Source organism: Xiphophorus hellerii, chromosome 9 (genome assembly GCF_003331165.1).
Source record: "Xiphophorus hellerii strain 12219 chromosome 9, Xiphophorus_hellerii-4.1, whole genome shotgun sequence".
NCBI lineage: Eukaryota > Metazoa > Chordata > Actinopteri > Cyprinodontiformes > Poeciliidae > Xiphophorus > Xiphophorus hellerii.
The window spans coordinates 28618795-28645515 of record NC_045680.1 but is presented as its reverse complement, the minus strand read 5'-3'; the positions used below and the strand labels follow the sequence as shown (position 1 = coordinate 28645515).

General features: G+C 41.3%; 1 protein-coding gene across 2 annotated transcripts; it reads right to left on the bottom strand.

The window, feature by feature from the left end:
• Nucleotides 1-5279: 5279 nt before the first annotated feature.
• On the bottom strand, nt 5280-24951 carry rfc4 (replication factor C (activator 1) 4). 2 transcript variants are annotated; one of them, XM_032572563.1, is made up of 11 exons: nt 24809-24951; nt 24506-24633; nt 23232-23310; nt 15139-15218; nt 14915-15034; nt 14586-14729; nt 14387-14507; nt 12336-12461; nt 12148-12228; nt 11827-11940; nt 5280-5613 (listed from the first exon to the last, which is right to left on the bottom strand). In XM_032572563.1, exons 2-11 carry the CDS (start codon nt 24619-24621, stop codon nt 5521-5523), a joined length of 1074 nt encoding a protein of 357 aa, XP_032428454.1. In that variant the 5' UTR covers nt 24622-24633; nt 24809-24951; the 3' UTR covers nt 5280-5520. The 2 variants fall into 2 exon arrangements, with proteins under 2 accessions (XP_032428454.1, XP_032428453.1); XM_032572562.1 differs by having other exon boundaries at nt 24506-24629; nt 24809-24943.
• Between the last annotated feature and the right edge of the window lie 1770 nt (nt 24952-26721).

The window sequence follows — 26721 nt, the reverse complement described above, 5'->3', positions numbered from 1 at the left end:
CTTTCTCTGTGGTGTCACCATCATAATGTTTCATAGTTAGCACACATATACAGCTGTATAAACAATGAATAGACCACTGCATTAAACCCCATTGAAAACCTCCTGGTGTCAGGATCTGTGTTTTTCTGCGTGTTTATTTTGAGTTTCCTGTGTATCTGTGTCTCCGTGTTGTCCTGTCTCCCTTTGATTAGTCCCCAAGTGTGTCTCATTCCCTGATTATCTCCTGGGTATTTAGTGTCACCTGTGCCTGTGTCGGGTCATCATCTCATTTGGCTTGTAGCCTGTCGTCTGTGTACCCAGTCCGTTGTCTCGTCCGTTGTGTAACGGTTGCTACCGGTGTTGAGCCCTGGCTTCCGCTCGGCCGTGCTGTCCGTCATTTGGACCATGTTGGACTGTGTTATTCTGGACATTCATTATTAAAATCATTTATTTATCGCATCCTGGGTCTACAGCGTCTGCCTCACCACCTCTACATCGCATTTCATGACACCTGGTTATTCCACCAATTATTGATTTCTGAACTCTTCTTGAGTTAAAACATTACTATTGTTGTTTCTAAATGATATAAACTTGTTTTCTTTGCATTATTTGAGGTCTGAAAGCACTGCATCTTTTTCATTATTTTTATCATTTTTCATTTTCTGCAAATAAATGCTAAATTTTTGCTTGGAATTTCAGAGACATGTTATCAGTAGTTCATAGAATAAAAGAAGAATATTCATTTTACGTAAACCTATGCCTATAGAATGTAAAATCATAGAAACTGATTATTTTAAGTGGTCTCTTAATCTTTTCCAGAGCTGTATGCTGATCTGTAATTTCTATTGGTGTAATTTCCAGGTGCTTGATTTCCAGAGATGAATGTGTTTTGGTGTAAATGTGTATCAACCAATACAATCAATTAAATTCAATCCCATCAAAAATCACATTCACTGTGAATCTAGATGGGATGGTTAAAAAGAAACTGAATCATTAATAATATTCACTAACTATATTTCACCCTGATCTGATGGCCCAGATTTACGTTCAACTTGAAACACTACACACAGTTTGTAGTTGCTGACAGAACAAGAAACACTGTACAAAACTGATTGAATTTTTCATGTGATGCTTTGTGTTGGACATGCTTCCTGTGTAAGCAAGATGTGTTTTGTTGGCATCAAACAGAAAATGTCAGTTGCTTTCTACCTAACTAGATTTTTTTGCCCCCCTTTTTATTTGTCAAGAACCCAGAATGTAAATTGGGATTCGCAGTCTTTCAGTAATAGAATGTGTTTGATCATGTCGGGGATGTGACAAAAATACGGCTGAGAGAAACAAAGGAAACCAAGAGAACCCTCTCCTCTGTTTGGTCTTTATTCATTTTAAATATGATTGAGATTTGGGTATGAACTTTACATCTTATCCTCTGCAAATGCAGGCTGAAGAGGTGTTGCAAATTACACCGTCAATATTCAAGCTCCTTGGAACTTTACTTTAAAAGTAGGATGTGTTTGAAGATGCAGAACGCTGCAGGGCATGTCAGTGGCTTGTCAGTCCAGGCGAGTTACAATGACCTTAGTCGACAGACACTTCATGTCCACAGTGTTCATCACCAGACTTTTCTCGGGACTCTTATGAGAAGTTAGTCAATAAAAAAACTGCCTGTTTTGAAGCATGTGCGGATTTGACCAAATGACTGTAAAGTGCTTCATTCATGGGAGCATTTAACAGAGAAGACAATTCAACATGTGTTAGTGTTTGATCTTTGAAGCACACCATGTTTAAAGCATTTGATGTTCAACATAAGTATGATGACACTGAGGGCATACAGAATAGATTACTGCTGTAATTTGCTGTATTTTACTATTAACCTTTACAAAATAATGGATAGGGGTTTTTACAAGAATAGCTCATAAAATCTACAGGAGTTGTCTACAATATCCATGAGCATACTAAAAATACAGACAACAGGACTTAATGATCCACCATTTTCCATTTTAAAAAAATCTGTTAAAATCTGTCATTTTCCCAAACACATCACATATTATTTTAAACATTGAAAAAATGAATGAATAAATGGCCATTCATTAAATCATTAGCCAAATCTTAACTTTAAGAAAATATTTACTTGATGGCACAACTGCCATGTTAATAAATATTTGTGAATGCTCTGTACAAGAAGAGGAAACCGATACAAATTCATAGTCTGCATTAAATGTGCAGGACAACTTTTGACAAATCTTTTGGGTGTTTCTTAATAAGCTTTAAGAGATACAGTATGGCAGAAGGGTCTGTAAGTAGAAGTATTGTAAAACCCCTCTTCTCCTTTAAGGAAACTAATCCTGGCTGCATTTAAGACATTTGTAGCAGATTTTACACAATCTTTGATTCTGACAGGATCCTCAGAAGGAATAAATCTTTCCTACTGATGCTCCTGGATCTGCTTTGCTTTCATCAGAACTACCAGTTCTTTGTAAAGATTCATAGCTTTGAATATGGTTAACATGTTGACTTTTGGTGGTGTATGCTCTGAATCAAAATCAGAGAGCAAGCACCCTGGGTTGTATGCCATAAGTCTTTATGGCATACAAACACACAGTAATTTATGGGATATGGTTGATGCTTCCTTGTGTGTAAGATAATGAGGTGTTTACATAAGTTGTGCAACCACGGTGCTGCTGTGCGCTGGCTGTAATCTATTTATTAAAGTGCACACTGTCTGACACTGACTGATAAGCCTGGAATCACTGGAGGCTAGAATGCTTTGAATTTCTAAACAAATTACACAGCATGAGATACGGTTAGGGTGGTGCAGAGCTGAGGGCAGCTCTTCCAACACATACACAGAGAATTTCAAAATCATTGATTCATTTCTGTTGCGCTAAAAACCAAAGGTGAAAATGGAGGCTCTAGTGAGGATTCACTAGAAACTAAGAATTAGTTGTTAATTGTTTCACTAATTAAACAATTTCCAATTGTTTAATTGAAAATTGTTTCACTTTTCAATTAAGTGAATTGAAAGGTGAAACAATTCACAATTTGTTCTTCTGCCCACCTTATCCCTGACCATGTTGTAAAAATAGTTTTTACTACCTATAATACCAAAGCAAATGTGAAATGAGTTAATTATAATTAGTAATCCACTGTATTATTTCCAACTAGTTATTAAAAGATAAAGAATAAGACAAATTTAAAACCATAATTGGAAACCTTGTTTGGTTTGATTCTGACACCAATATAAGACCAGATATTTTCACACCATGATGCAAGTACAGCTGGAAGCCCACAGAGAGGGTCCTACTGTTTTCCATCATAGCCAGCCCATGGACTGTAGCTCAGGTGAAATTTCCTCTGCTCTCTGCCCCTTATCATGACCAACCTGCTCATGCTGGTTAAAGTAAACAGCCACCTGGTGTCTTTTCAGGTAAGTGATTACCTACAATTTACAATTAGTCCATTCTGAATCAACCGTCAACTAGTAACTAGCTACGTTTACTCAGTTACATTTACTTAACCATGAGATACAGTTTTACTTACTTAACCATGAGATACAGTTTTACATCTACATCCACATTTCATGTGAAAGTGAGACATTTTGTTTAAGCACAATCTTTGGTCTAATATTATTTCCATCTGCTGCGCCTATGAATATTAAACCTGAATATAACTTTTAAATAGGCATACCTTTTCAAAAGTCTTCCTTTTAAGAGAAAGAAGACTGGAGATACTGCACAAACATCTTTCGCAGAAACCAACGCCTATCACGTTTGTGGAAATAGCAGCGGGGAAGAATCACGAAACCTCCAAAAGCCGATCTGAAGGACTTTGTCTGCCTCTAGTGGTCGTAAAATGAATTGCACTAAATGGAAATTACATCTATTCCCGTGAGCTCGGCGGGGTCGACATGGGATTGGGAAATTTCAATCCGGAGTAAGGATGTAACATAACAAAATATGGAAAAAGTGAAGTGCTGTAAATACTTTCCAGATGCTCTGTGCCTGCCGAGAACCGAGGTATGAACTGAGAAAACATTCAAATTCTCTGGTATTTTCTCCACCATCCTCACAAAAATAAATAAACTGAACAATTGGTGGTCAGAAAAAAATACTTATGTTATGGCCAGTAGGTATCACAACACACAGTATAAAGTTGTGTGTCAGCCGCATCTTATATGGTAGATGTTCTCTTAAATCTGAGATAGGGATCCAGATCATATAATAGAAGTTGAATAAAAGTGTTCTGAGAATAAACCCTTGATGATCCCCAAATTTATAATTACCAAAATACACTATGTAGTTTGTCTTTGCCCACTCAGATGTGAACCAGTTTATTTTTTTCTCCTAAGAGTTTTTGCGGCGCTAGTGGCTCGTATTTTTTCGACAGTAGGCAGACAGGAAGGAGGATGAGGAAGACATGCGGCAAAGGTCGTCGGGACCGGGAGTCGAACCCGCGACGTCCGCGTCAAGGACTAAGGCCTCCAAACGTGGGGCGTGCTAACCCCCTGCGCCACCACAGCATGCCCCGTGAACCACTTTTACACAAAATGAGATAGTCCCCAGTCTATAAGCCACTATGGTATGATCAGCTGTGTCAAAGGCAGCCCAGAATTAGAATGGACATATCAAAAGGTGCTGGCCATAAAATTTGATTATGACAAAGTTGATTAAAATAAGTACTTTCATTTAAAAAGTTAAACTTGTATATTATATTTGTTCATTACACACAGACTGATATATTTCAAATGTTTATTTTGTGACAACTAATGAAAAGCCCAAATTCAATAGCTCAGAAAATTGTAATATTTTGAAAGCACTTGGTGCCACACTCTAATCACCTAATTAATTCAAAACACTTTCATAAGTCTTTAAATGGTCCCCAAGTCTAGTTCTGTAGGTTACACAATAACTTATAGCAACAGTGCTACAAGGCAACAGTAGCCTTGTAATACTGTTGCTACAGTTAGTAGCAACACAGTGCTACCAACGGTCCCACTGAGAATCCCTGTTTTTGTTTTACAAAGTTTTTCAAACTATTTCTGAAAGAATCTGATCAGTGGTGAAAGATTCAGTAGATGTTTTACTAGTCTATATATTGTGCTTTTAACAAGTATCTCAATCTGAGGTGATCCCAATATAAAAAAAAAAAAAAAAAAAAAAAATTCATTTCAGTCTAGACTTCTAAACTTAAGGTTAGTTTGAACTAAGGATGATTAAATGAAGTCCCTACTCAAAACTGTGGAATACTTCCTTACTTTAGCAGCAAATTAGTAAGGGGAAAATGTAAAGAAAGTGAGGATATGGAATACAAAAAAAAACATGATTTATTAAATTCCAAAAATATGACAATAAGTTGGGAAGAAGTTATGTGTCTGAACTGAATATCCTTAAGAAGAGAGAAACAGTTAACACTAACCACCACAGTCTGGTAAATCTGGCCCAACATGTGAAACACTGACTCAGAACAAGGGAACTTCAGCTGTTGGTCCTTGGAACAAGATGACACTTTTCCTTCTGTATGGAGAAGTTGTTCAGTGGAGTTTTAGCTCTGACCAGCCTGCTGCATGATCACCGAACACAAACTCAGCATCTGCAGGTATTCATCTGCACCATCAGCAAGGCACTTTCCTACAACCTGCAACAGAGCAAACAGACCAATAAATCCAGAGGAAATTAAATTCATTGTACAGTCATGACACAGTTTAATCAGATTACTGAATATCCAGACAGTAACTCATCACAAGATGGCATGTATAAAAATGAACTTTGCATCAAAGTTTGCGTAAATATGTACAGCAGCCACGTACACATTTTCTGTGAACAATATCAAATTACAAAGCGTCAAAACTCACCTAAATACAGTGAAATCTGTCTACATTCAGTGTTATTTAGACCAAGAAGCATCAAACCTGATGTTTTTTTTCATGATTTTATTTTATTGTTTAAACGTAAACGGTGAAACTGAACCGCATTTTTCCTCAGACAATAACATAACACATAAAGAAAATAAAAATAAAATGATGTGAAAACCTCATTTGAATGTAAATAGTACTTTCCCTCACTTTTTGTCTCAAAGATGTAACGCATTGGTCTGTATGCCGAAGTGCATGGAATGCATCTATGGGGTAATTTCATTCTCACTAAAAAACGAAAAGAGGGTTGGATCAGCAGATTAACTCCAAACAGGTCAGGTTTGATTATTTTTAAAGTGATCAAGGTAAGTAGACAATCACACGTATTCAAGTAGCTGAGGAGAGGTGAACCTCGTAATTGTGGAGCGCTTTGGCTTTGATGGAGAACATCGCCAATGGAAGGATTCAGAGGGAGCGATTGATCAGAGATCATAATGATCTGCTGGGAAATGTTGATGATTAATTAGTATTTAGATTAATCCAGACTGATAATCCTGGAGCTTTGAGCAGAACTTAAATAAGGAGCCATGCGGTACCGGTCCAGCTGCAGTCATCCTTCAGTCGAGCCACCCGCTTTGTGAACGCTTTATGGACAGAAAACATCTCTATTCTAAATAGTGGAATCATGTGCATAAGATGTACATTTACAAAATAAACGTCCACATTCCCCACTCAAAGGACTCTCTGACACGCTGTCTGTCTTTAAATCCCGGCTGAACACTCTGCTGTTCAGGCATTTGCACGATCTCCTTATTTTTTATTTGGATTTTTTGCTTTTAAATCCATCCATCCATCCATCTTCTTCCGCTTATCCGAGGTCGGGTCGCGGGGGTAGCAGCTTCAGAAGGGAGGCCCAGACTTCCCTCTCCCCAGCCACTTCTTCTAGCTCCTCCGGGGGAATCCCGAGGCGTTCCCAGGCCAGCCGAGAGACATAGTCCCTCCAGCGTGTCCTGGGTCTTCCCCGGGGCCTCCTCCCGGTGGGACGTGCCCGGAACACCTCACCAGGGAGGCGTCTAGGAGGCATCCTGACCAGATGCCCGAGCCACCTCAACTGGCTCCTCTCGATGTGAAGGAGCAGCGGCTCTACTCTGAGTCCCTCCCGGATGACTGAGCTTCTCACCCTATCTCTAAGGGAGAGCCCAGCCACCCTACGGAGAAAACCCATTTCGGCCGCTTGTATCCGCGATCTCGTTCTTTCGGTCATGACCCAAAGCTCATGACCATAGATGAGGGTGGGAACGTAGATCGACCGGTAAATCGAGAGCTTCGCTTTTTGGCTCAGCTCTCTCTTCACCACGACGGACCGGTACAGCGCCCGCTTGACAGCAGACGCTGCGCCAATCCGCCTGTCGATCTCCCGCTCCCTTCTTCCCCCATTCGTGAACAAGATCCCGAGATACTTAAACTCCTCCACTTGGGGCAGGACACCCCCCCTGACCCGGAGAAGGCACTCTACCCTTTTCCGGCTCAAGACCATGGCCTCGGATTTGGAGGCACTGATCCTCATCCCGGCCGCGTCACACTCGGCTGCGAACCGCTCCAGCGAGAGCTGCAGATCACGATCTGATGAAGCCAAAAGGACCACATCGTCTGCAAAAAGCAGAGATGAGATCCTAAGGCCACCAAATCGGATCCCCTCAACACCTTGGCTGCGCCTAGAAATTCTGTCCATGAAAGTGATGAACAGAATCGGTGACAAAGGGCAGCCCTGGCGGAGTCCAACTCTCACCGGAAACGAGCCCGACTTACTGCCGGCAATGCGGACCAGACTCTGACACCGGTCATACAGGGACCTGACAGCCCGTATCAAAGGGCCCGGTACCCCATACTCCCGGAGAACCCCCCACAGGGCTCCCCGAGGGACACGGTCGAACGCCTTCTCCAGGTCCACAAAACACATGTAGACTGGTTGGGCGAACTCCCATGCACCCTCCAGGACCCTGCCGAGGGTGTAGAGCTGGTCCAGCGTTCCACGACCAGGACGAAAACCACACTGCTCTTCCTGAATCCGAGGTTCGACTATCCGACGGACCCTCCTCTCCAGGACCCCTGAATAGACCTTGCCAGGGAGGCTTAAGAGTGTGACCCCTCTATAATTGGAGCACACCCTCCGGTCCCCCTTTTTGAACAGGGGGACCACCACCCCAGTCTGCCAATCCAGGGGAACTGCCCCCGATGTCCATGCGACATTGCAGAGTCGCGTCAACCAACACAACCCTACAACATCCAGAGCCTTAAGAAACTCCGGGCGGATCTCATCCACCCCCGGGGCCCTGCCACCGAGGAGCTTTTTAACCACCTCGGCGACCTCGTCCCCAGAGATTGGAGAGCCCAACCCAGAGTCCCCAGGCTCCGCTTCCTCAGTGGAAGGCATGTTGGTGGGATTGAGGAGGTCTTCGAAGTACTCTGCCCACCGGCCCACAACGTCCCGAGTAGAGGTCAGCAGCACACCATCCCCACTATAAACAGTGTTGGTGCTGCACCGCTTCCCCCCCCTGAGACGCCGGATGGTGGACCAGAATCGCCTCGAAGCCGTACGGAAGTCTTTCTCCATGGCCTCTCCAAACTCCTCCCACGCCCGGGTTTTTGCCTCAGCAACCGCCCGAGCCGCATGCCGCTTCGCCCGCCGGTACCCATCAGCTGCTTCCGGAGTCCCACAGGCCAAAAAGGCCCGATAGGACTCCTTCTTCAGCCTGACGGCATCCCTCACCGAAGGTGTCCACCAGCGGGTTCGAGGGTTGCCGCCGCGACAGGCACCGACAACCTTGCGGCCACAGCTCCGATCGGCCGCCTCGACAATAGAGGCACGGAACACGGTCCACTCAGACTCCATGTCCCCCACCTCCCCCGGGACGTGTTCGAAGTTTTGCCGGAGATGGGAGTTAAAGCTCCGTCTCACAGGGGATTCCGCCAGACGTTCCCAGCAGACCCTCACAACACGTTTGGGCCTGCCAGGTCTGACCGGCTTTCGCCCCCACCACCGGAGCCAACTCACCACCAGGTAGTGGTCAGTGGACAGCTCCGCACCTCTCTTCACCCGAGTGTCCAAGACATACGGCCGCAGATCCGATGAAACGATGACAAAGTCGATCATCGAACTGCGGCCTAGGGTGTCCTGGTGCCAAGTGCACATATGGACACCCTTATGCTTGAACATGGTGTTCGTTATGGACAATCCATGGCGAGCACAGAAGTCCAGCAACAGAACACCGCTCGAGTTCAGGTCGGGCGGGCCGTTCCTCCCAACCACGCCCCTCCAGGTCTCACTGTCATTGCCCACGTGAGCGTTGAAGTCCCCCAGCAGAACAAGGGAGTCCCCAGGAGGAGCACTCTCCAGTACCCCCTCTAAGGACTCCAAAAAGGGTGGGTAATCTGAACTGTCGTTCGGCCCGTAAGCACAAACGACAGTCAGAACCCGTCCCCCCACCCGTAGGCGGAGGGATGCTACCCTCTCGTTCACCGGGGTAAACCCCAACGTACAGGCGCCGAGATGGGGAGCAACAAGTATGCCCACTCCTGCCCGACGCCTCTCACCTTGGGCAACTCCAGAGTGGAAGTATGTCCAGCCCCTCTCAAGGAGACTGGTTCCAGAACCAGAGCCGTGCGTCGAGGTGAGACCGACTATTTCTAGCCGGAACCTCTCGACCTCACGCACTAGCTCCGGCTCCTTCCCCACCAGAGAGGTGACATTCCACGTCCCAAGAGCCAGTTTCTGCAACCGAGGATCGGACCGCCAGGGTCCCCTCCCTCTGCTGCCACCCATCCCACACTGCACCCGACCCCTTTGGCCCCTCCCACGGGTGGTGGGCCCATGGGAGGGGGGGCCCATGTTTCCTCTTCGGGCTGAGCCCGGCCGGGCTCCATGGGTAAAAGCCCGGCCACCAGACGCTCGCCATCGTGCCCCCCCTCCAGGCCTGGCTCCAGAGTGGGGCCCCGGTGACCCGCGTCCGGGCGAGGGAACACCAAGTCCAAAGTTTTCCTTCATCATTGGGGTCTTTGGGCTGCTCTTTGTCTGGTCCCTCACCTAGGACCTGTCTGCCTTGGGTGACCCTACCAGGGGCATGAAGCCCCAGACAGCATAGCTCCTAGGATCATTGGGACACTCAAACCCCTCCACCACGATAAGGTGGCAGCCCATGGAGGAGGCTGCCACCTTAAATGTATTATTTTTATTTTTGTGAGGTGACATTATGTGCCCTGAAAGAACCTTTTAAATAAAATATATAATATATATATTATTATTATAAATACTCATACTGCTTCAAACAAGGACGTTGCCATGGTTATAGCTTCACCTGGTGGCAGACTTCCGGGTATTTATGCTAATTTACATATGTATTTATGGGTGGCGACAGGGCGGACCAGCAGCTGCTCTCCATTTCCCGCAAATTGGGATTTATAAAGGAAAGGTGCACAGCCACGTGCGTGCACACGGCTTTATACATCTGGATTTTTTGTGCGACGCACTTTTTAAAATTTGTCTGTATGCCAAGTTTTAGTGAGAAAACTGTGCACTCTTTAATGTATGAGGCCCCAGGTGACTCCAAAGCCACTTCAAGCATCAAGTGGGTACATAAAAGAAATCCATGTGGGTATATCAGAACTTTCTTCAACTGAAAGTTGCATTTGATTAGTAATAACTGGAACTTTTACAGTTTTTTTATTACCTTCCTTTATTATGTCACTGTAAAACGTTTATGTGCTTGATGTTTTATGTTCTCATCATGTGAAGCACTTTGAATTGCCTTGTTGCTGAAATGTGCCGTACAAATAAATTTGCCTGCTTTAATTGGTGTATTTTTCATCTTATTTCAGCATGCTAATTATTATGACCGATTTGTATAATAAAGAAACAGCACCAGGAGTAGGGCTGTTGTAAACAAATATTTTAGGAATTGAGTAATCTATCGATTATTCTTACGATTAATCGAATAAAAAAAAAAAGATAAAATAAAACATTGGTAAATCTAACTTAACAGGAGTATTACTATCACATATCAACATCAGTCCAATTTTTCACAGTTGAGCTTCCCTAACAATAACTTTTCTGTAGTTTAGAAAATTAACTTGTAACAATAGCAGCTCACTTTCCAAGTTAACCTGAAGAAAAGTTATACAAAAATCAGAAATTATATTCAATTCAATAATAAAGAGGAAGGCTCACAAATACGCTTATAAAAAATGTCTATACTCCAGCTTTTTTTTATGTATTCATCTTCTGTCAATTTAATAGATGAACTCTCACCTTGCCCAGACATTTATAGCTTTTGTGTTTATGTTAGCGACGGGATTTGACATCTTTGTTCGTCACACACAGAAGCACATTTACCAACTTTGTGCCGTCATGATGAGCTCCACCAGCCATGTGTTGAGACTGGGATGATATGAAATAAATTTTCAGGTTCGTCCGTAAAGCTACACTAACGTTAATTATCTAATGCGCAACCACCCGCAGTGTTCAGTCTATCTGCTCACCTGTATAAATATACCTGCAGCGCTCGTCCCCGCCATTCACTCTGAACCACCACCAGGCAGCAGCTCCGGGAGGAGAAAAGCTGCGGTACTCCAGGCATCGCGCCAGTCATTTTAAGGATGCTTATTGATCCCCCGAAAAACGACAAAGACCCGGACATTATCATCAATCAATAAAATCCTCCCAGGCCGTACTTGAAAACTGGATGTTATGCTGCTAACACTTAGCTTTCGTCAACAACTCAGGCGGAAGTCAGAGCGCTGGGCAACGCAAATAATAACCCGGCCGGAACACGGTGCATTACATAATAAAACATAAATTAATGAAGCTTCGAGGCAGATAAAATTTCCTCGAGGAATTTTAATAATCGAGGTACTCTAATCACTCGAGGAATCGTTTCAACCCTATAAAGGAGTTCTCATCTTTATTTCAAACTGAACTAAAGTCCATAGAAGACACTCACCGCCATCTTTTCAGAGATGGCTGACTTTTGCTTGTCAGTAATGTCCTTTTCCAAGATGCAGTCATGGAGCTGACTCAGGATCTGTGTGGCTGCATATCCTTCATTCACCATGTTCTAATAGGGAAGTATGACACAGAAGAGGAAACACAAAGCAAGTGCATTACAGAAAGACAGCAGAACAAAACCAAACAATAGAACCTAATGTTCTGTTGAAGAAAAAAAAACATTCTGGTTTGGTTATGTCAAATAACTGGAGCACTTGTCTGTGTCAACAAGGCACAGTGTTTAGGACACAAATGTGATGACAAAGCAATAACTTACCCTCACTGCGACCTCTAGTTTCTCAAACGTTCCTCTGAAGCAGATTTGGAGCAAATTATCAATCATTTTGGAAGGAACGACCTATAAAAGTGATGTGTGTAGGAACCATTCAATCATGTTTCAATCATACATAATGTTTAAAGTACAGCTGATGAAGGTGTCCATCATTTCTCTCCTCTGTGACTCACCCCCACTATCTCAATTATAGCTTGGTCAGTGATTTCCTTGTCAGCGTTGAGACGTGCTGCGCTCTGAAGAAACGTGATGGCTTTCCTCAGATCCCCCTCAGAAAGCTGCACCAACGCTGCGATGCTCTACACCACGCAAAGCCATGTTAAAAAAGAGAGAGAAGGTCTTGATGTACATTCAATATTAAATTTACTCATGATGTTCATTTTATATCACTTCACACATTCAATCACCAAATTGTTTCCCAACACACAATCACATATTTCCAGGGCACAGTTATTGCGGTTGCACAACATCCTCTTATTTACAACAGCTGCGATCAAGAGACAGAAGAATGCAAGTAGAAAAACTATGGGAAGTTTAGGTCTCTATCAAATAAGGGAGAAGCCAGATAAGAAGAGCTGGTCCACTCTCGCAGCATAACAGCATGAATTCAACATTTGAGGCTTCCACACGCCAGACAGCGTTAGCTGAGTTTTTTTATTTCTAATTTTTTGATCTTTATTTACAAGAGAGACCCGTTTTGATTAAAGCTTACAAGCAGCAACAAAACAAGCAATTAAGTAATTTGAGTCCATGAAATAAGCTAATAAAAGCTTGAAGCAGGAATCTGCAGTAAGCACTGTGGAACTAAACTGAAGATAACAGCAGTGCTGCTGAGCTCTAGTCATCTACAGTAACTGCAGTAACTCAGCTTTTAATTTAATAATTTATTAAAGGCCATTTTCATCTGCTGCTCCATGACCGAGATGTCAAGATGTCTGGGTCTGCACTGATGGCTACCACAACAGCTAACAAGGTGACCTTTGATGTATATGGTGGTGATAAAAAACTCCCCGGATAAATCTGAATATGTGTCATTTTTATTGACGGACCAATATGGAAATTTGGGCTGATATCCGATATTCGCACTGTTGTTGTCACTGATAACCAATATTTATCAATACCATATACATTTCCGTGCACATTCCCCGCCGTGTAAATGTGGACACAACATCTACATTCATCTACATCTACATTGAAAAATCCTGCTTTACTTAAACACCTCTACCCATAAGAATGTGATACATTTCTATCACATGACCAAAATAATGCCGCATAACCAACCTCCTCAGCCTGCTGAAACAAATGGAAAAACAAGAAAGATTGCTTTTAAGGCCTAGAGCAGGGGTCGGCAACCCAAAATGTTGAAAGAGCCATATTGAACCAAGAAAAACAAAAAAACAATCTGTCTGGAGCTGCAAAAAATTAAAAGCCTTATAATGAAGGCAAAACAGGCTTTAAGTGTTTATATTAGCCTATTATCAAAATGACTAAATGCGTACATTCATGAGTATTCATAATTAAATGTTTATTTTCCCTGCAGTGCGTCCTGGACGGAATGACGCACCACGTGACTACTCTGTTGTACGATGGTGCTTTAAGTTTACCTCCCGTTACAATATGAATGTATTATGTTTCGTTGCATTGATAAAATTAAATAAATGCAATAAAAAAAAAATCTGATTTTGATGTCATTTTTATTATGAAGATTCGACGGGGAAAGATATTTTTTCTTTTGGAACTTGAAAAATCTGCTCCCAGTTGTAAATAATCACAGTAAAGTGTGTGATCGAAAAAAAACCCCAACACGGAACGTGCTTAACGTGCCCCTTATCTGGGCAACAAACGGAGTGCAATAAAACACAACCTGCAGTTGTAAAATAAAACAGCCTTCTTTTGAAAAGGTATCGTATAAAAAAATGTAATTAATACAGTTTAAGATTGATTTCTGTGCAAATGCCGATCAAGTCAGTGCAAGGGTAAAACATAGCAGCATCCTCTTCTCTTTTGAAACACAACCCCATCATGAATCCATTTATACATCCAAATACATAAGGTCTTATGTAACACTAACAGGAAAAGCCTTTGGAAGCGGAAGTGTGCTTATGCAAGTAAATACCAGCTCAGGAAATGGTTGAGTTTGTAAATAAAATCCTAGCACCTCTATCTGCTAGTCTGATTGCTCTCAAATCATGGACCCAGAACAAATCCAGCTTTCATCTCCTACCTCTTTCGTGTACTTGAGCTTCTCCTTATCACAGATTTCCAGCAGACGTTCTTTTTGGATCTGACTGGCCAGAGGTTTGAAACGAAACTTGGAACATCTGGAGGTAAGAGGCTCAATAATCCTGAGGAATAAAGAGAGGAACACATTTGAGTCAGGTGGGCCAGGTCACAGCACTGCAGAGGGCTGACCTTCAGCACACCTGCTGATGTAGTTACAGATGAGGCAAAAGCGGGTGGAGCGGGACTCCTTCTCCATGGTCCGCCTGAGAGCAGCTTGGGCTGGAGCCGTCATGGAATCTGCCTCGTCCAGGATGATAATCTTAAAAGGAGGACATGGCTTTCCGCTGCAAACAGAAGATCATAGTTCTTGGAAATGTCATGGGTTTGAGCCTTTTTAATATATATGGGAAAACCTTCATACCATTCGTGATAGACACACAGACAAAGTAACAGACTCTTCAAATTCAAGTAAGTGCCTGATACAAAGAAACAAGCACAGAGATGAAATTCTGCAGGAGTTCAGACTCACTCTGGACGAGTCCCAGCCACAGTGAGCTGAGCGAAGTTCTTCACTTTCTCCCTGATGACCTGGATTCCTCGTTCATCCGAAGCATTCAGCTCCAGCACCCTCTGTCGATACAGCTCTGGCCTGATGGGAGACACAACAGGAAGGAGTTCAAAATCAAAACAACAGAACAAAGAACATTCCGGTACTGCAGTGAGTTAAAAAAACCAAAAAAACAGATCAGTCACCCATAAAGTTCTCTGGCAGCAGCTAGGATGGTGGAAGTCTTTCCTGTTCCAGGAGGACCATAGAAGAGAAGGTTTGGAAGCTAAAATGAAGCAGAAATCACGTGACTTCAAGATGAAAGCTAATCCTGAGACATGTGCTCCTTCACCACTGTGTGGTTTTCAGTCAACATTCATGGATTTGGTGGCAAATTGCAAGTTTTTAATTCAACATAATCAATTTATCACACCCAGCTAATTCTGTCCCAAGTTGTACTAGAAACTGAGAGTAAGGACTGGTTCCCACAAGACAAGCATGTCCAGACTGGAGGAGGACCCAGGAGCCTTAGGTTCTCCATCGGAGTTCAAAGTAATTGAAAATGTGTTTTATGTGTGGGTTTTATTTTTTTTTTAAATAAATAAATACATCGGTCATAATAACAAATTTTGCTGGGTGATTGTCCCAGAAATTATTGCGATAAACGATAATATTGCTATTAATAATATAAAAATTGCATAATAATGCAATTGCACCCTCTTAGAGAACAATAAACTAATTTTGAAAGAATATTTAACACTGAAACTGGAAGACTTTTTAAATATAAAAAATTGGCAGGGGGGTTACTGGGTTTGCATTAGGCACTGTTCACATTCAGACTGTCCAGTTGACGGCAGGGGGTAAAGGATGCCACTCTCAACAACATGCTGCCCTGGGTGGTTGCCCCTGTCGCCCATATCAGAAACGCCACTGCAATCCAGTGAGTGTCAATAGGAACACCCCCAAGCAAGCAAACATGCATCGGTGCATTTTAGGTGCAGATATGTTGGTTATTGTTTAATTGCTACTGTTTTACAATATTGCGCCCCCACAGGTTCACTTATTCACCATGGTCATTCAGTTCAAATCCCAAGCCCTGCCAGACAGCAGCTGGGAAATAAAAGCTGTCACGTTCAGCTTTTAAAACAGCTTTTCTCTGGCTCACTCCTCCTCACCGGGCTTTATGCTTCGCTCTGTGGTATTAGACCAGGACCCTGGCAGGTAAATAAGGTAATGGTCACACAGTGACCAGAGACAGCGCTGCTCCCTCTCCATTCATTTCTATGAAGTTTGAGTGGTGAGGTGACAGTCAGATGATAAAGCTATCAATAAGCCAATGTCAATTAAAAAAAGAAAGTTCACTGCATACCAAAAGGAAAGCTTGATTTAGCTTTTTATTGGGAAGACTGAAATTAGTAAAAGACTAGACCAGGAGTGCCCAAAGTCGGTCCTCGAGGGCCGGCATTCTGCATGTTTTAGTTCCCTCTCTGCTGGTAACAACAACCTTGACGCCAGAGGAGGTTTCCGTTAGTTCTTGGCGAGGAATCGGAAGAGGAACTAAAAACTGATTACCGACATTTTACTGATTTAAATTGATCGGAATTACATCGCAAGACTTTATAGCGGCACAGGAGGAAAAGACACTCTTTCGGTGTAGCTTGCTGCTGTAAAGCTGCTGATAGGAGGTCAGCTGACGACAGACGAGAAGGACAGGAGCTCTGGAGAAGAAACGCTGACGTTTGGAAAAAGAAGCGGTTTGTGGCATAGTCTGGGTTGTGAGTGGATCAGATGGCTAGTAGTAGTGGGGGAAGTTTGGAGGAAGATAATATGGATACAGGTTGGTCAATGGTAGAAAATAGAAGAGGGGGAGGGTGGAGAGATAAAGGAAAAAAAGGATTGGGTAGTGGGAAAAGATCTTTTGAAGATGAAGAAGAAACAACTGAAATAAGAAAGAAAGCAATGATGGAAGAATTTAAAGTAATATTAAAATTTAAAACTGGACAGGATTTGATGGGGGTAAGTCCTATTAGTTTGTCGAATGGGCTTATGAAAGCTATTGGAGAGGTAGAGCTGGCTAAGGTGATAAGAGATGGGAGTCTACTAATTATATGTAAAAATGCTGAACAAAGAAATAAAGCTCTTAAGCTACAAATGGTGTGTAAAAAGGAAGTGATAGAAAGAAAGGTGGTGGGGGAGGTAAAAGGGGTAAAAGGGGTGATTTCAGGAATCCCTATAGGAGAAAACTTGGAAGAGTTGAAGAAAATGATTAAAGGAGGAGAAATTACAGAAATTAAGAGACTACAAGCTTTTAGGGATGGAAAGAAATTGGATAGTACATCTGTACTATTGGTCTTCAAAGATAGGGTTCTGCCTGATAAGATAATGGTTGGATATTTGAGTTATAATGTAAGACAATATGTTCCATCACCGGTTAGATGCTATAAATGTCAAAGATATGGACATGTTGCAAATGTTTGTAGAGGGAAGCAGAGATGTGGCAGATGTGGAGGAGAACACCCTTATGGGGAATGTGGAAATAATCCTGTCAAGTGTTGCAACTGCGGAGGAAATCATACTGCAGCATATGCAGGATGCAATATAAGGAAAGAGGCAGCTGAAGTTCAAAAAATTAGAACTGAAAAGAGAGTAACTTATGCTGAGGCTGTGAAACAGGTGAGAAGTGATGATAGTAATTTCAATGTAAGTCAGGAAAGGGAAGTAATGACAAATAATGATCAGGGAAATATTACGTTAGATAAATTAATTCCAGCAAGAAATAAAACTGAGAAGATTAAAATTATAGTGAAAGCAGCTACTAAATTTTTTAAGGTAAAAGATTTGTCTTGGGAAAAAATACATGATGAGCTAAGACAAGGTGAAGGGTCAGCTGATCTTGAAGCGTCTCAAACAATTTCATAATTTTAATAGTACAGTGGAATGCTCGGAGTTTAATAGCAAATGGTCAAGAATTTAAAGGTTTCATTAGTAATTTAAATCCAAAACCGGATATAGTATGTGTTCAAGAAACTTGGCTCAAGCCATCATTACAGTTTAGTATTAACGGTTATTCAGTTCTACGTAAAGACAGGGAAAGTAAAACTGGAGGAGGGTGTGCTATTTTTATCAAAACTAACATAAAATTTATTCAAATACCAATACAAATAGTGTCAGACTTAGAAGTTATTGTTGCTGGAGTATGGACAAATGAAGGGAGTATTAAAATAATTAATTTCTATAACCCGTGTAAGCAATTAGAAAAATCAAAACTTGTAGCAGTCCTAAAAAATTGGAGAGGGAAAACAGTGTGGTGTGGGGATTTTAATGCTTATAGCACATTATGGGGTGATCAAGATAATTATAATGGAGAGATTGTAGAAGAGTTCATAGAAGAAAAAGGATTGATTGTTTTAAATAATGGAGAAGGCACTCGGGTGGATATTGTTAGAGGCAAAGAGTCTGCTATTGACTTGACATTGGTGTCTCAATCTATTGCTGATGTATGCAGATGGGAAATAATGAAAGAAAATACAATGGGGAGTGATCATTACCCAATCGCCATTAATATAGGGGTAGTTATGAAGCAGGAGCAGTTAAAAGTTGAGGGAAGGTGGAAGTTTGGGAGAGCAAATTGGGGTATGTTTGGAGTTATGAGTGAAGAATGCTTGGAAAAGGTAGATACAGTATAAATAATCCAATTAATGAGGTTAATTCTGAAATTAGCAAGGGTATAATAAATTCGGCCAAATTAAGTATTCCCAAAAGTAATGGGAATAGGAAAAAGAAAAAAATAGTTCCTTGGTGGACAATAGAATGTTCAATAGTTATTAAACAGAGGAACAAACCGTTTAAGATATTGAAAAAAATGATAAGCTTTCAGAATTTGATAAATTATAAAAGAAAACAGGCAGAAGTTAGAAGAGTTATTAAAAGTGCTAAAAGAAATTATTGGAGAAAGTATTGTGAATCTTTGGGGAAGAATTCAGCATTAGATAAAGTCTGGAATACTATTAAAAAAATGTCAGGGAATTCAAAAGAATTTTTTTTCCCAATAATTAAAGAGAATGGAAATAATATTATGGATAATAAAAGTAAGGCTGAGGTATTAGGGAAGATGTTTGCTAAGATACATAGTACAGAGAATCTAAGTAATAGGGAAAAATTAGGACGTGAAACTACCAAACAGCGGAATATAGAATTAATTCAAAATGATGAGGATTATGATGATTATATTAATAAGGAATTTTCCTTAGCTGAATTAGATAAAGTGTTGAGGAATTCGAGGGTTGCCACCGCGACAGGCACCGACAACCTTGCGGCCACAGCTCCGATCGGCCGCCTCGACAATGGAGGCACGGAACACGGTCCACTCAGACTCCATTACCTTCGGTGAGGGTTGCCGTCAGGCTGAAGAAGGAGTCCTACCGGGCCTGTTTGGCCTGTGGGACTCCGGAAGCAGCTGATGGGTACCGGCAGGCGAAGCGGCATGCGGCTCGGATGGTTGTTGAGGCAAAAACTCGGGCGTGGGAGGAGTTTGGAGAGGCCATGGAGAAAGACTTCCGTACGGCTTCGAGGCGATTCTGGTCCACCATCCGGCGTCTCGGGGGGGGGGAAGCAGTATGGCACCAACACTGTTTATAGTGGGGATGGTGTGCTGCTGACCTCTACTCGGGACGTTGTGGGCCGGTGGGCAGAGTACTTCGAAGACCTCCTCAATCCCACCAACATGCCTTCCTTTGAAGGCAGGCTCAGCTTTGAAGAAGATGAGCCTGGGGACTCTGGGTTGGGCTCTCCAATCTCTGGGGACGAGGTCGCTGAGGTGGTTGAGAAGCTCCTCGGTGGCAAGGCTCCGGGGGTGGATGAGATCCGCCCGGAGTTCCTTAAGGCTCTGGATGTTGTAGGGTTGTGTTGGCTGACGCGACTCTGCAATATTGCATGGACATCGGGGGAAGTTCCCCTGGATTGGCAGACTGGGGTGGTGGTCCCCCTGTTCAAAAAGGGGGACCGGAGGGTGTGCTCTAATTATAGAGGGGTCACACTCTTAAGCCTCCCTGGCAAGGTCTATTCAGGGGTCCTGGAGAGGAGGGTCCGTCGGATAGTCGAACCTCGGATTCAGGAAGAGCAGAGTGGTTTTCGTCCTGGTCGTGGAACACTGGACCAGCTCTACACCCTCGGCAGGGTCCTGGAGGGTGCATGGGAGTTCGCCCAACCAGTCTACATGTGTTTTGTGGACTTGGAGAAGGCGTTCGACCGTGTCCCTCGGGGAGCCCTGTGGGGGGTTCTCCGGGAGTATGGGGTACCGGGCCCTTTGATACGGGCTGTCAGGTCCCTGTATGACCGGTGTCAGAGTCTGGTCCGCATTGCCGGCAGTAAGTCGGGCTCGTTTCCGGTGAGAGTTGGACTCCGCCAGGGCTGCCCTTTGTCACCGATTCTGTTCATCACTTTCATGGACAGAATTTCTAGGCGCAGCCAAGGGGAAGACCCAGGACACGCTGGAGGGACTATGTCTCTCGGCTGGCCTGGGAACGCCTCGGGATTCCCCCGGAAGAGCTAGAAGAAGTGGCCGGGGAGAGGGAAGTCTGGGCCTCCCTTCTGAAGCTGCTACCCCCGCGACCCGACCTGGGATAAGCGGAAGAAGATGGATGGATGGATGGATGGGTTGAGGAATTCTAGAAAATCGACACCTGGTAATGATCAAATCACTTATAATATGTTGAGTAATCTTAGTGTGGTGAGTAAAGAAAAAATGTTAAAACTGTATAATAAAAGTTGGGAGGAAGGAGTTTTGCCTGATAACTGGAAGGAAGCTATTATTATTCCTATATGCAAACCTGGGAAAGATCCATGTATAACTGAAAGTTATAAACCAATAGCCCTAACGTTGTGTTTAGGTAAAGTTATGGAGAAAATTGTAAATAATAGGTTAGTATATTTCTTAGAATCCAAGGGGAAGATAAAGGAATACCAATTTGGATTTAGAAAAGGAAGAAGTACGATTGATCCAGCAATATGTTTGGAACATGAAGTTAGACGAGCTCAAATTAATAAAGAGAGTGTGATAGCAGTGTTCTTGGATGTGGAAAAGGCTTATGATATGTTGTGGAAAGAAGGGTTGCTGATTAAATTAAAACTAACAGGTATAAAGGTTAAAATGTTTAGATGGATTAAAAATTTCTTAACTGAAAGAAAGTTAAGAGTGAAAATAGAAGGGGAAATTAGTTCAGAGTATCAAGTGGAAAATGGAACTCCCTAAGGGAGTATTATAAGCCCTATGTTATTTAATATAATGATTAATGATATTTTTAGTAATATAGATAAATCCTTGGGTGTTTCGCTATTTGCAGATGATGGTGTCATTTGGAAAAGGGGAAGGAACATTGAATTTATAAAACAGAAAGTGCAGGAAGCATTAAATAATATAGAAGCATGGGCGTTAGAATGGGGATTTAGGTTCTCAACATCTAAATCTAAATTTGTTGTTTTTTCAAATAAGAGAGTGAGTAGTAATGTGGAACTTAAATTTTATGGGAGTATAATAGAAAGGAGAGATGAAATTAAATATTTGGGGATATGGTTTGATAAAAAACTCACATGGAAAATGCACATAGATAAGATAGTGGTAAAAAGTAAAAGAATTTTAAATATTTTAAGATGTCTAGTAGGCAGAGAATGGGGAGCTGATAGGAAAGCATTAAGAACGATTTATATTGGTCTAATTCGATCTATTTTTGATTATGGATGTATTTTATATAATTCAGCTTCAAGTAAGTTATTGGAAAAGATAGACAAAATACAATATCAAGCGTTAAGATTATGCTGCGGAGCGATGAAAACAACTCCAGTCTCGGCTCTACAGGTTGAGATGGGTGAGATGCCAATGAAGATTAGAAGAGAACAAATAGCAGTAATATATTGGGCGAATATTAAAGGTCATAGTAAAAATTATCCTCCATATTTAACACTAAAACCTTGTCAGGAAAAAGAAAAGAAGAATACGAATAGTTTTGGATGGGTAATTTTAAATAAAATAAAAGAAATTGGGATTGATAAAGTTCAAGTTAGTTCGGTAGTTGTCTCTCCTGCCATCCCACCATGGGTTTTAGAACAGGCTGAAGTTGACTTAAAATTATTGGAAAAGGGAAGAGAGATGGAAAAGAATGAAGTGGAAAATTATATTAATAAAGAATATTCAAAATATATCCAAGTATATACAGACGCTTCAAAAATGTCAAATAATCAAGTAGGGATAGTATTTATTGCTCCAGATTTAAATATTATGGAACATAAAAGAATTAGTGATAAACTAACAGTGTATACAGGCGAATTAATGGCAATTTTAATAGCCTTAGAATGGATAGAGGGAATAGGAAAAGGAAAGTTTGTAATTTGTTCAGATTCCAGTAGTGCATTAATTAGTATACAAGGAATGAAATCGGAAGTTAGGCAAGATATTATAGAGGATATAGTTCAGATAATTTTCAGGGTTAAGACGAAAGGATCTCAGATTAAATTAATTTGGATTCCTGCTCACATCGGTGTGGTAGGAAATAAATTGGCGGATAGTTTTGCTAAGAGAGCCTCTAATAAGGAAATTGTTGAGTTAAATATTAAAATAAGTAGGAATGAGATAAAAAGTGTTGTTAAGGAGTACATGAAGGAAAAATGGCAAGAACAGTGGGATAGAGGAGAAAAAGGGAGATTTTATTATAAAATTCAAAAAAGAGTTGGGGGGTATAGAAAAGGTAATAGGAATAAAAGGGAAGAAGATATTATTTCCAGAATCAGATTTGGGCACACAAGGTCGAATAGTACTCTTAAGTTAATTAATAAACACAGTACAGGTTGTTGTAAATATTGTGGAGAGATGGAAACAATACAGCATGTATTTTTAGAATGCAATAAGTATGTAAGGGAGAGAGAGATGTTGGTTAATGAGATGAATAATTGTAAATTAGATTTAGAAGAAATATTTCAGAAATCATCAGGAGATATAATATTTGAGAGTATTTTTAGATTTCTAAGAAGGACGGATATTATGGGGAGGGTATAAGCGTGTGGTCCATACTCCAACCTGGAAGGTGGTGGTAATGCACCTGTAAGTTGTTTGCCAACCGCCATAAAACAAGAAGAAGAAGAAGAAGAACAACAACAACAACCTTTCAGCATGTCAATGTTCTTCTTAGGTCTTCTAATGAGCCATCATTTGATCCAGGTGCGTTAAACCAAGGAGAGAATTAAAACATGCAGGATGCTGGCCCTTGAGAACCGACTTTGGACACCACTGGGCTAGGCTGACACTTACATCTGCTCCTTCCAGTGACTTCTTCAGCACTGCGACCACCTCGTCCTGGAAGGCCACCTCATCAACACATTTGGGTCTGCTGGAGTTAGAAAAATACACAAAAACAAACCTACTGATATGTAATCACCCAATTAGTTACACTCATTTAATTTCTTTTGCAATTCACTCAGTGGAACTAGATTGCTCCAGCTACCTTATGTTAAATCTAAAAAGGACCAAATTTAATCCATGGCGGCCAAATGTGCTCAGTTTTGTTTTCCAGAGCTTGCAACAGATATGTGGAATTTAAAGACTTTCACTTAGCAGTAAACCATGTCTCAGAAGGTGAAACTAATTTACTCAATACCTATGTTTAGTGACAAGACAACCATTTAAAATTTTCTTACAAAATCTGAATTACCGACAGCTGATGGAGGGAACTCCTTTATTTTAGTCTCAGAAACAAGCTTGGGCTCCACTAGTTTTTATTGTCCACTTTTTGCACAATCTGTTTGTTAAAAGATTATAACCTTTTGACTAAAGAGGTTGCAGTCTTTTTGAATGGGGAATTAGAAGACAGAAAGAAACTTAACAACAGATGAGTAAGATCCAGATGTGCAAAATATAAACGTGATAATTTAGTCCTAAGCACTGTTGCCTTGCAGCAAGAAGGTCCTGGGTTCGATTCCTTCCCCGGGGTCTTTCTGCACGGAGTTTGCGTGTTCTCCCTGTGCATGCGTGGGTTCTCTCCAGGTACTCCGGCTTCCTCCCACAGTCCAAAAACATGACTGTCAGGTTAATTGATCTTTCTAAATTCTCCCTAGGTGTGAGTGCGTGTATGCATGGTTGTTTGTCCTGTCTGTCTCTGTTTCCCTGCGACAGACGGGCGACCTGTCCAGGGTGTACCCCGCCTTTCGCCCGGAACATTAGCTGGAGATAGGCACCAGCACCCCTCCTGACCCCACTAGGGACAAGGGTGTAAGAAAATGGATGGATGGATTTAGTCCTATACAGACTATGTAGGACTAGATAGTCTGTATAGGGATCGTGTTTTCTAACGAATCCAGATCGTTAGAAAACACAAAGCAACACATCCTGCCCATCCTGTCAGTCAGAAAATAAAACGTTCTGTCTCCTGTACAGTACTGTATATGTAAAATTCTGGTATTGACACATGTACACTGCAGTTTGACATGTGTCACTACACGTTATTGTTTTGAAACAACTAAAAGTAATTTTTTTTGGGATATATTCAGCCCCAGAGTGAAATATGAACCTTGAAGTTGAAGACTTACTATTTCTCCACCCAGGGTACAGCCTTCGCCTTCTTCTCAGCACTGGGTCCCGCTGTCACCTTATCCTTCTGTGGTCTGCTGCTCTGGATAGTTGCTCCTTTCAGGAAGGCCTGCATGATTCCTTCTGACTCAGGTAAAATCAGACAGGATATTGTGAAATAAACCCGACCTCCAGATCCCTAAGCATACTAACAAACGTTTAGCCTGCTAACTAGAGCACTGGTAGCTTGTTGACTGTTTCAGTCGTATCAGTACCCAAACGAGTAACCTAGTAAGCAGACCAGAAATAACCTTTAATCTTACCAATAGATTTTCAGACCGGACAGAAGATGTAATACGCTGTTGGCTTTAAAACAACGACCTGTCGCAGCAGCAGTTTCTATGCTAAAACAACTCCTCGTTCCCGCTCCGGACGGCGCTGAACAAAACTTCCGGTTATGTCACTTTCCAACTTCCAATCAAAGCCTACGAAACTTTTTCGCTTCCTTGCTGACGTCAGCGTCGTATAGCACACCGATATGGCAAGCCGTTTTAACATAAATTCGGTTTCGTCTGACTATCCGTAATTACATCCTAGATATCTAAAAATGCATTTTGACTAGACAAAATTACATTTTGACTATCCGGAATGGTAATTTAAGATATCTGCATTTACATTCTGACTAGTAAGAATAATAATTCAAGATATCTTCAATTACATTTGACGAGTCAAAATTCCTTTCGAGATATCTCAAATTACGACACTGGATACGTCATTTGATGGGACACATCCGTAATTACAATTTAAGATATCTTGAACTTAATTATGACTAGTCAAAATGACAATTTTAGATATCTGAATTAAGAATTGTGTGGAAGGCCATTTGTACTGTCCAAATAGTTGCCTGCAGAATTTTATGTTTCCTGCACAAAATTGTCAGTAAATGCCACAACGTAGAAAGAGCTCGGAGGTGTACTTGATGTTGGATATGCGGAGAACGCAAAACTTCATCAACTATAAGACTGCTTCTCAAATCTGCAAAGAATTTCCTGTTTATTCATTTCCGACAAACCGAATGCACTTAATAGCAGCTTTGAAAAGCTAAAATTGCTATTGTCAAAGCATTTTCAACATGAAAGTTGTGCATTTTCAAACATTCGTTTTTTCTATTTTTCATTGTGTTATTAAACTTTCAAATTGCCACGTAAGTGAGGGACGTTTTGACTATATAGAATACATATTCAAGATATCAGTAATCTGATTCTGACTAGTCAGAATGTTAATTTAAGATATCTTAAATAGAAAAGCTGTGTAATTCAAGATATCTCTAATTAATTTAGAGTTAAATTAACTTGACTAGTTAAAAGGAATTTTGACTAGTCAAAATTACAATTCAAGATATCTTTATTTTAGTTTTGTCTAGTCATTATTTGCTTTTAAGATATCTATAATTTAGTTTTCACTAGTCAAAACTACATATCTCCTATCCAAAAATACATTTACAATATCTTGAATTATGTTGTCATTCGAGACATCCTTAGTTAGAATTATGACTAGTCAAAACTAAAATCGAGATATCTTGAATTTACTTTATGACTAGTCATAATTTAATTGTAGATGTCTGAAATGTGTATTTCAGATAGTCAGTAATTCACTGTAGATATCTTGAATTGAAGTCTCAATACAACTCAATGGTAAATCTGACGTTATTTCGACTAGACTATGGCAAGCCGTTTTAACATAAATTCTAGTCAGAATGTATTTAGAGATATCTCAAATAGGCATTTTGTCTAGTCAAAATATAATTAGAGATATCTTAAATTGCTAAAACGTCTAGTCATAAAACAATTTGAGATATCTGAAATGTAAGGGCGGCAAAACCGAATTTATGTTAAAACGGCTTGCCATACATCAGACATATATACGATTGAAGTACAAAAGGACAGGTGTGAAATACTTAAAAGACACAAAATTAGGTGAGAGGATTTAGTGTGTGTGTGTGTGTGTGTGTGTGTGCGCGCGCGTGGGCAATTGTATATATATATATATATATATATATATATATATATATAATATATTTAGTGAATTTCTCAATTACATCTCCGTGCAGTTGATGGCGGTAATGCACTTAGTTTGTAAACTGCCAGAAAACGCTATAGAAGAAGGAGGAGGAGAAAGAGAATGAGGAAGACAGAGGCCGTATCTCTTTTCGTTCAGTTATTCCACTCTCTAGTAA

Bases quoted from the DNA above. Each gene is read 5' to 3' on its own strand.
- rfc4 (XM_032572563.1), bottom strand. From the start codon at position 24,621: ATGCAGGCCTTCCTGAAAGGAGCAACTATCCAGAGCAGCAGACCACAG. The intron at 23,311-24,505 runs GTAAGTCTTCAA...TTCTAACTCCAG, and splicing joins GTACCCTGGGTGGAGAAATA to CAGACCCAAATGTGTTGATG. The intron at 14,508-14,585 runs GTGTGCTGAAGG...TTTATTCCTCAG, and splicing joins ATCTGTAACTACATCAGCAG to GATTATTGAGCCTCTTACCT.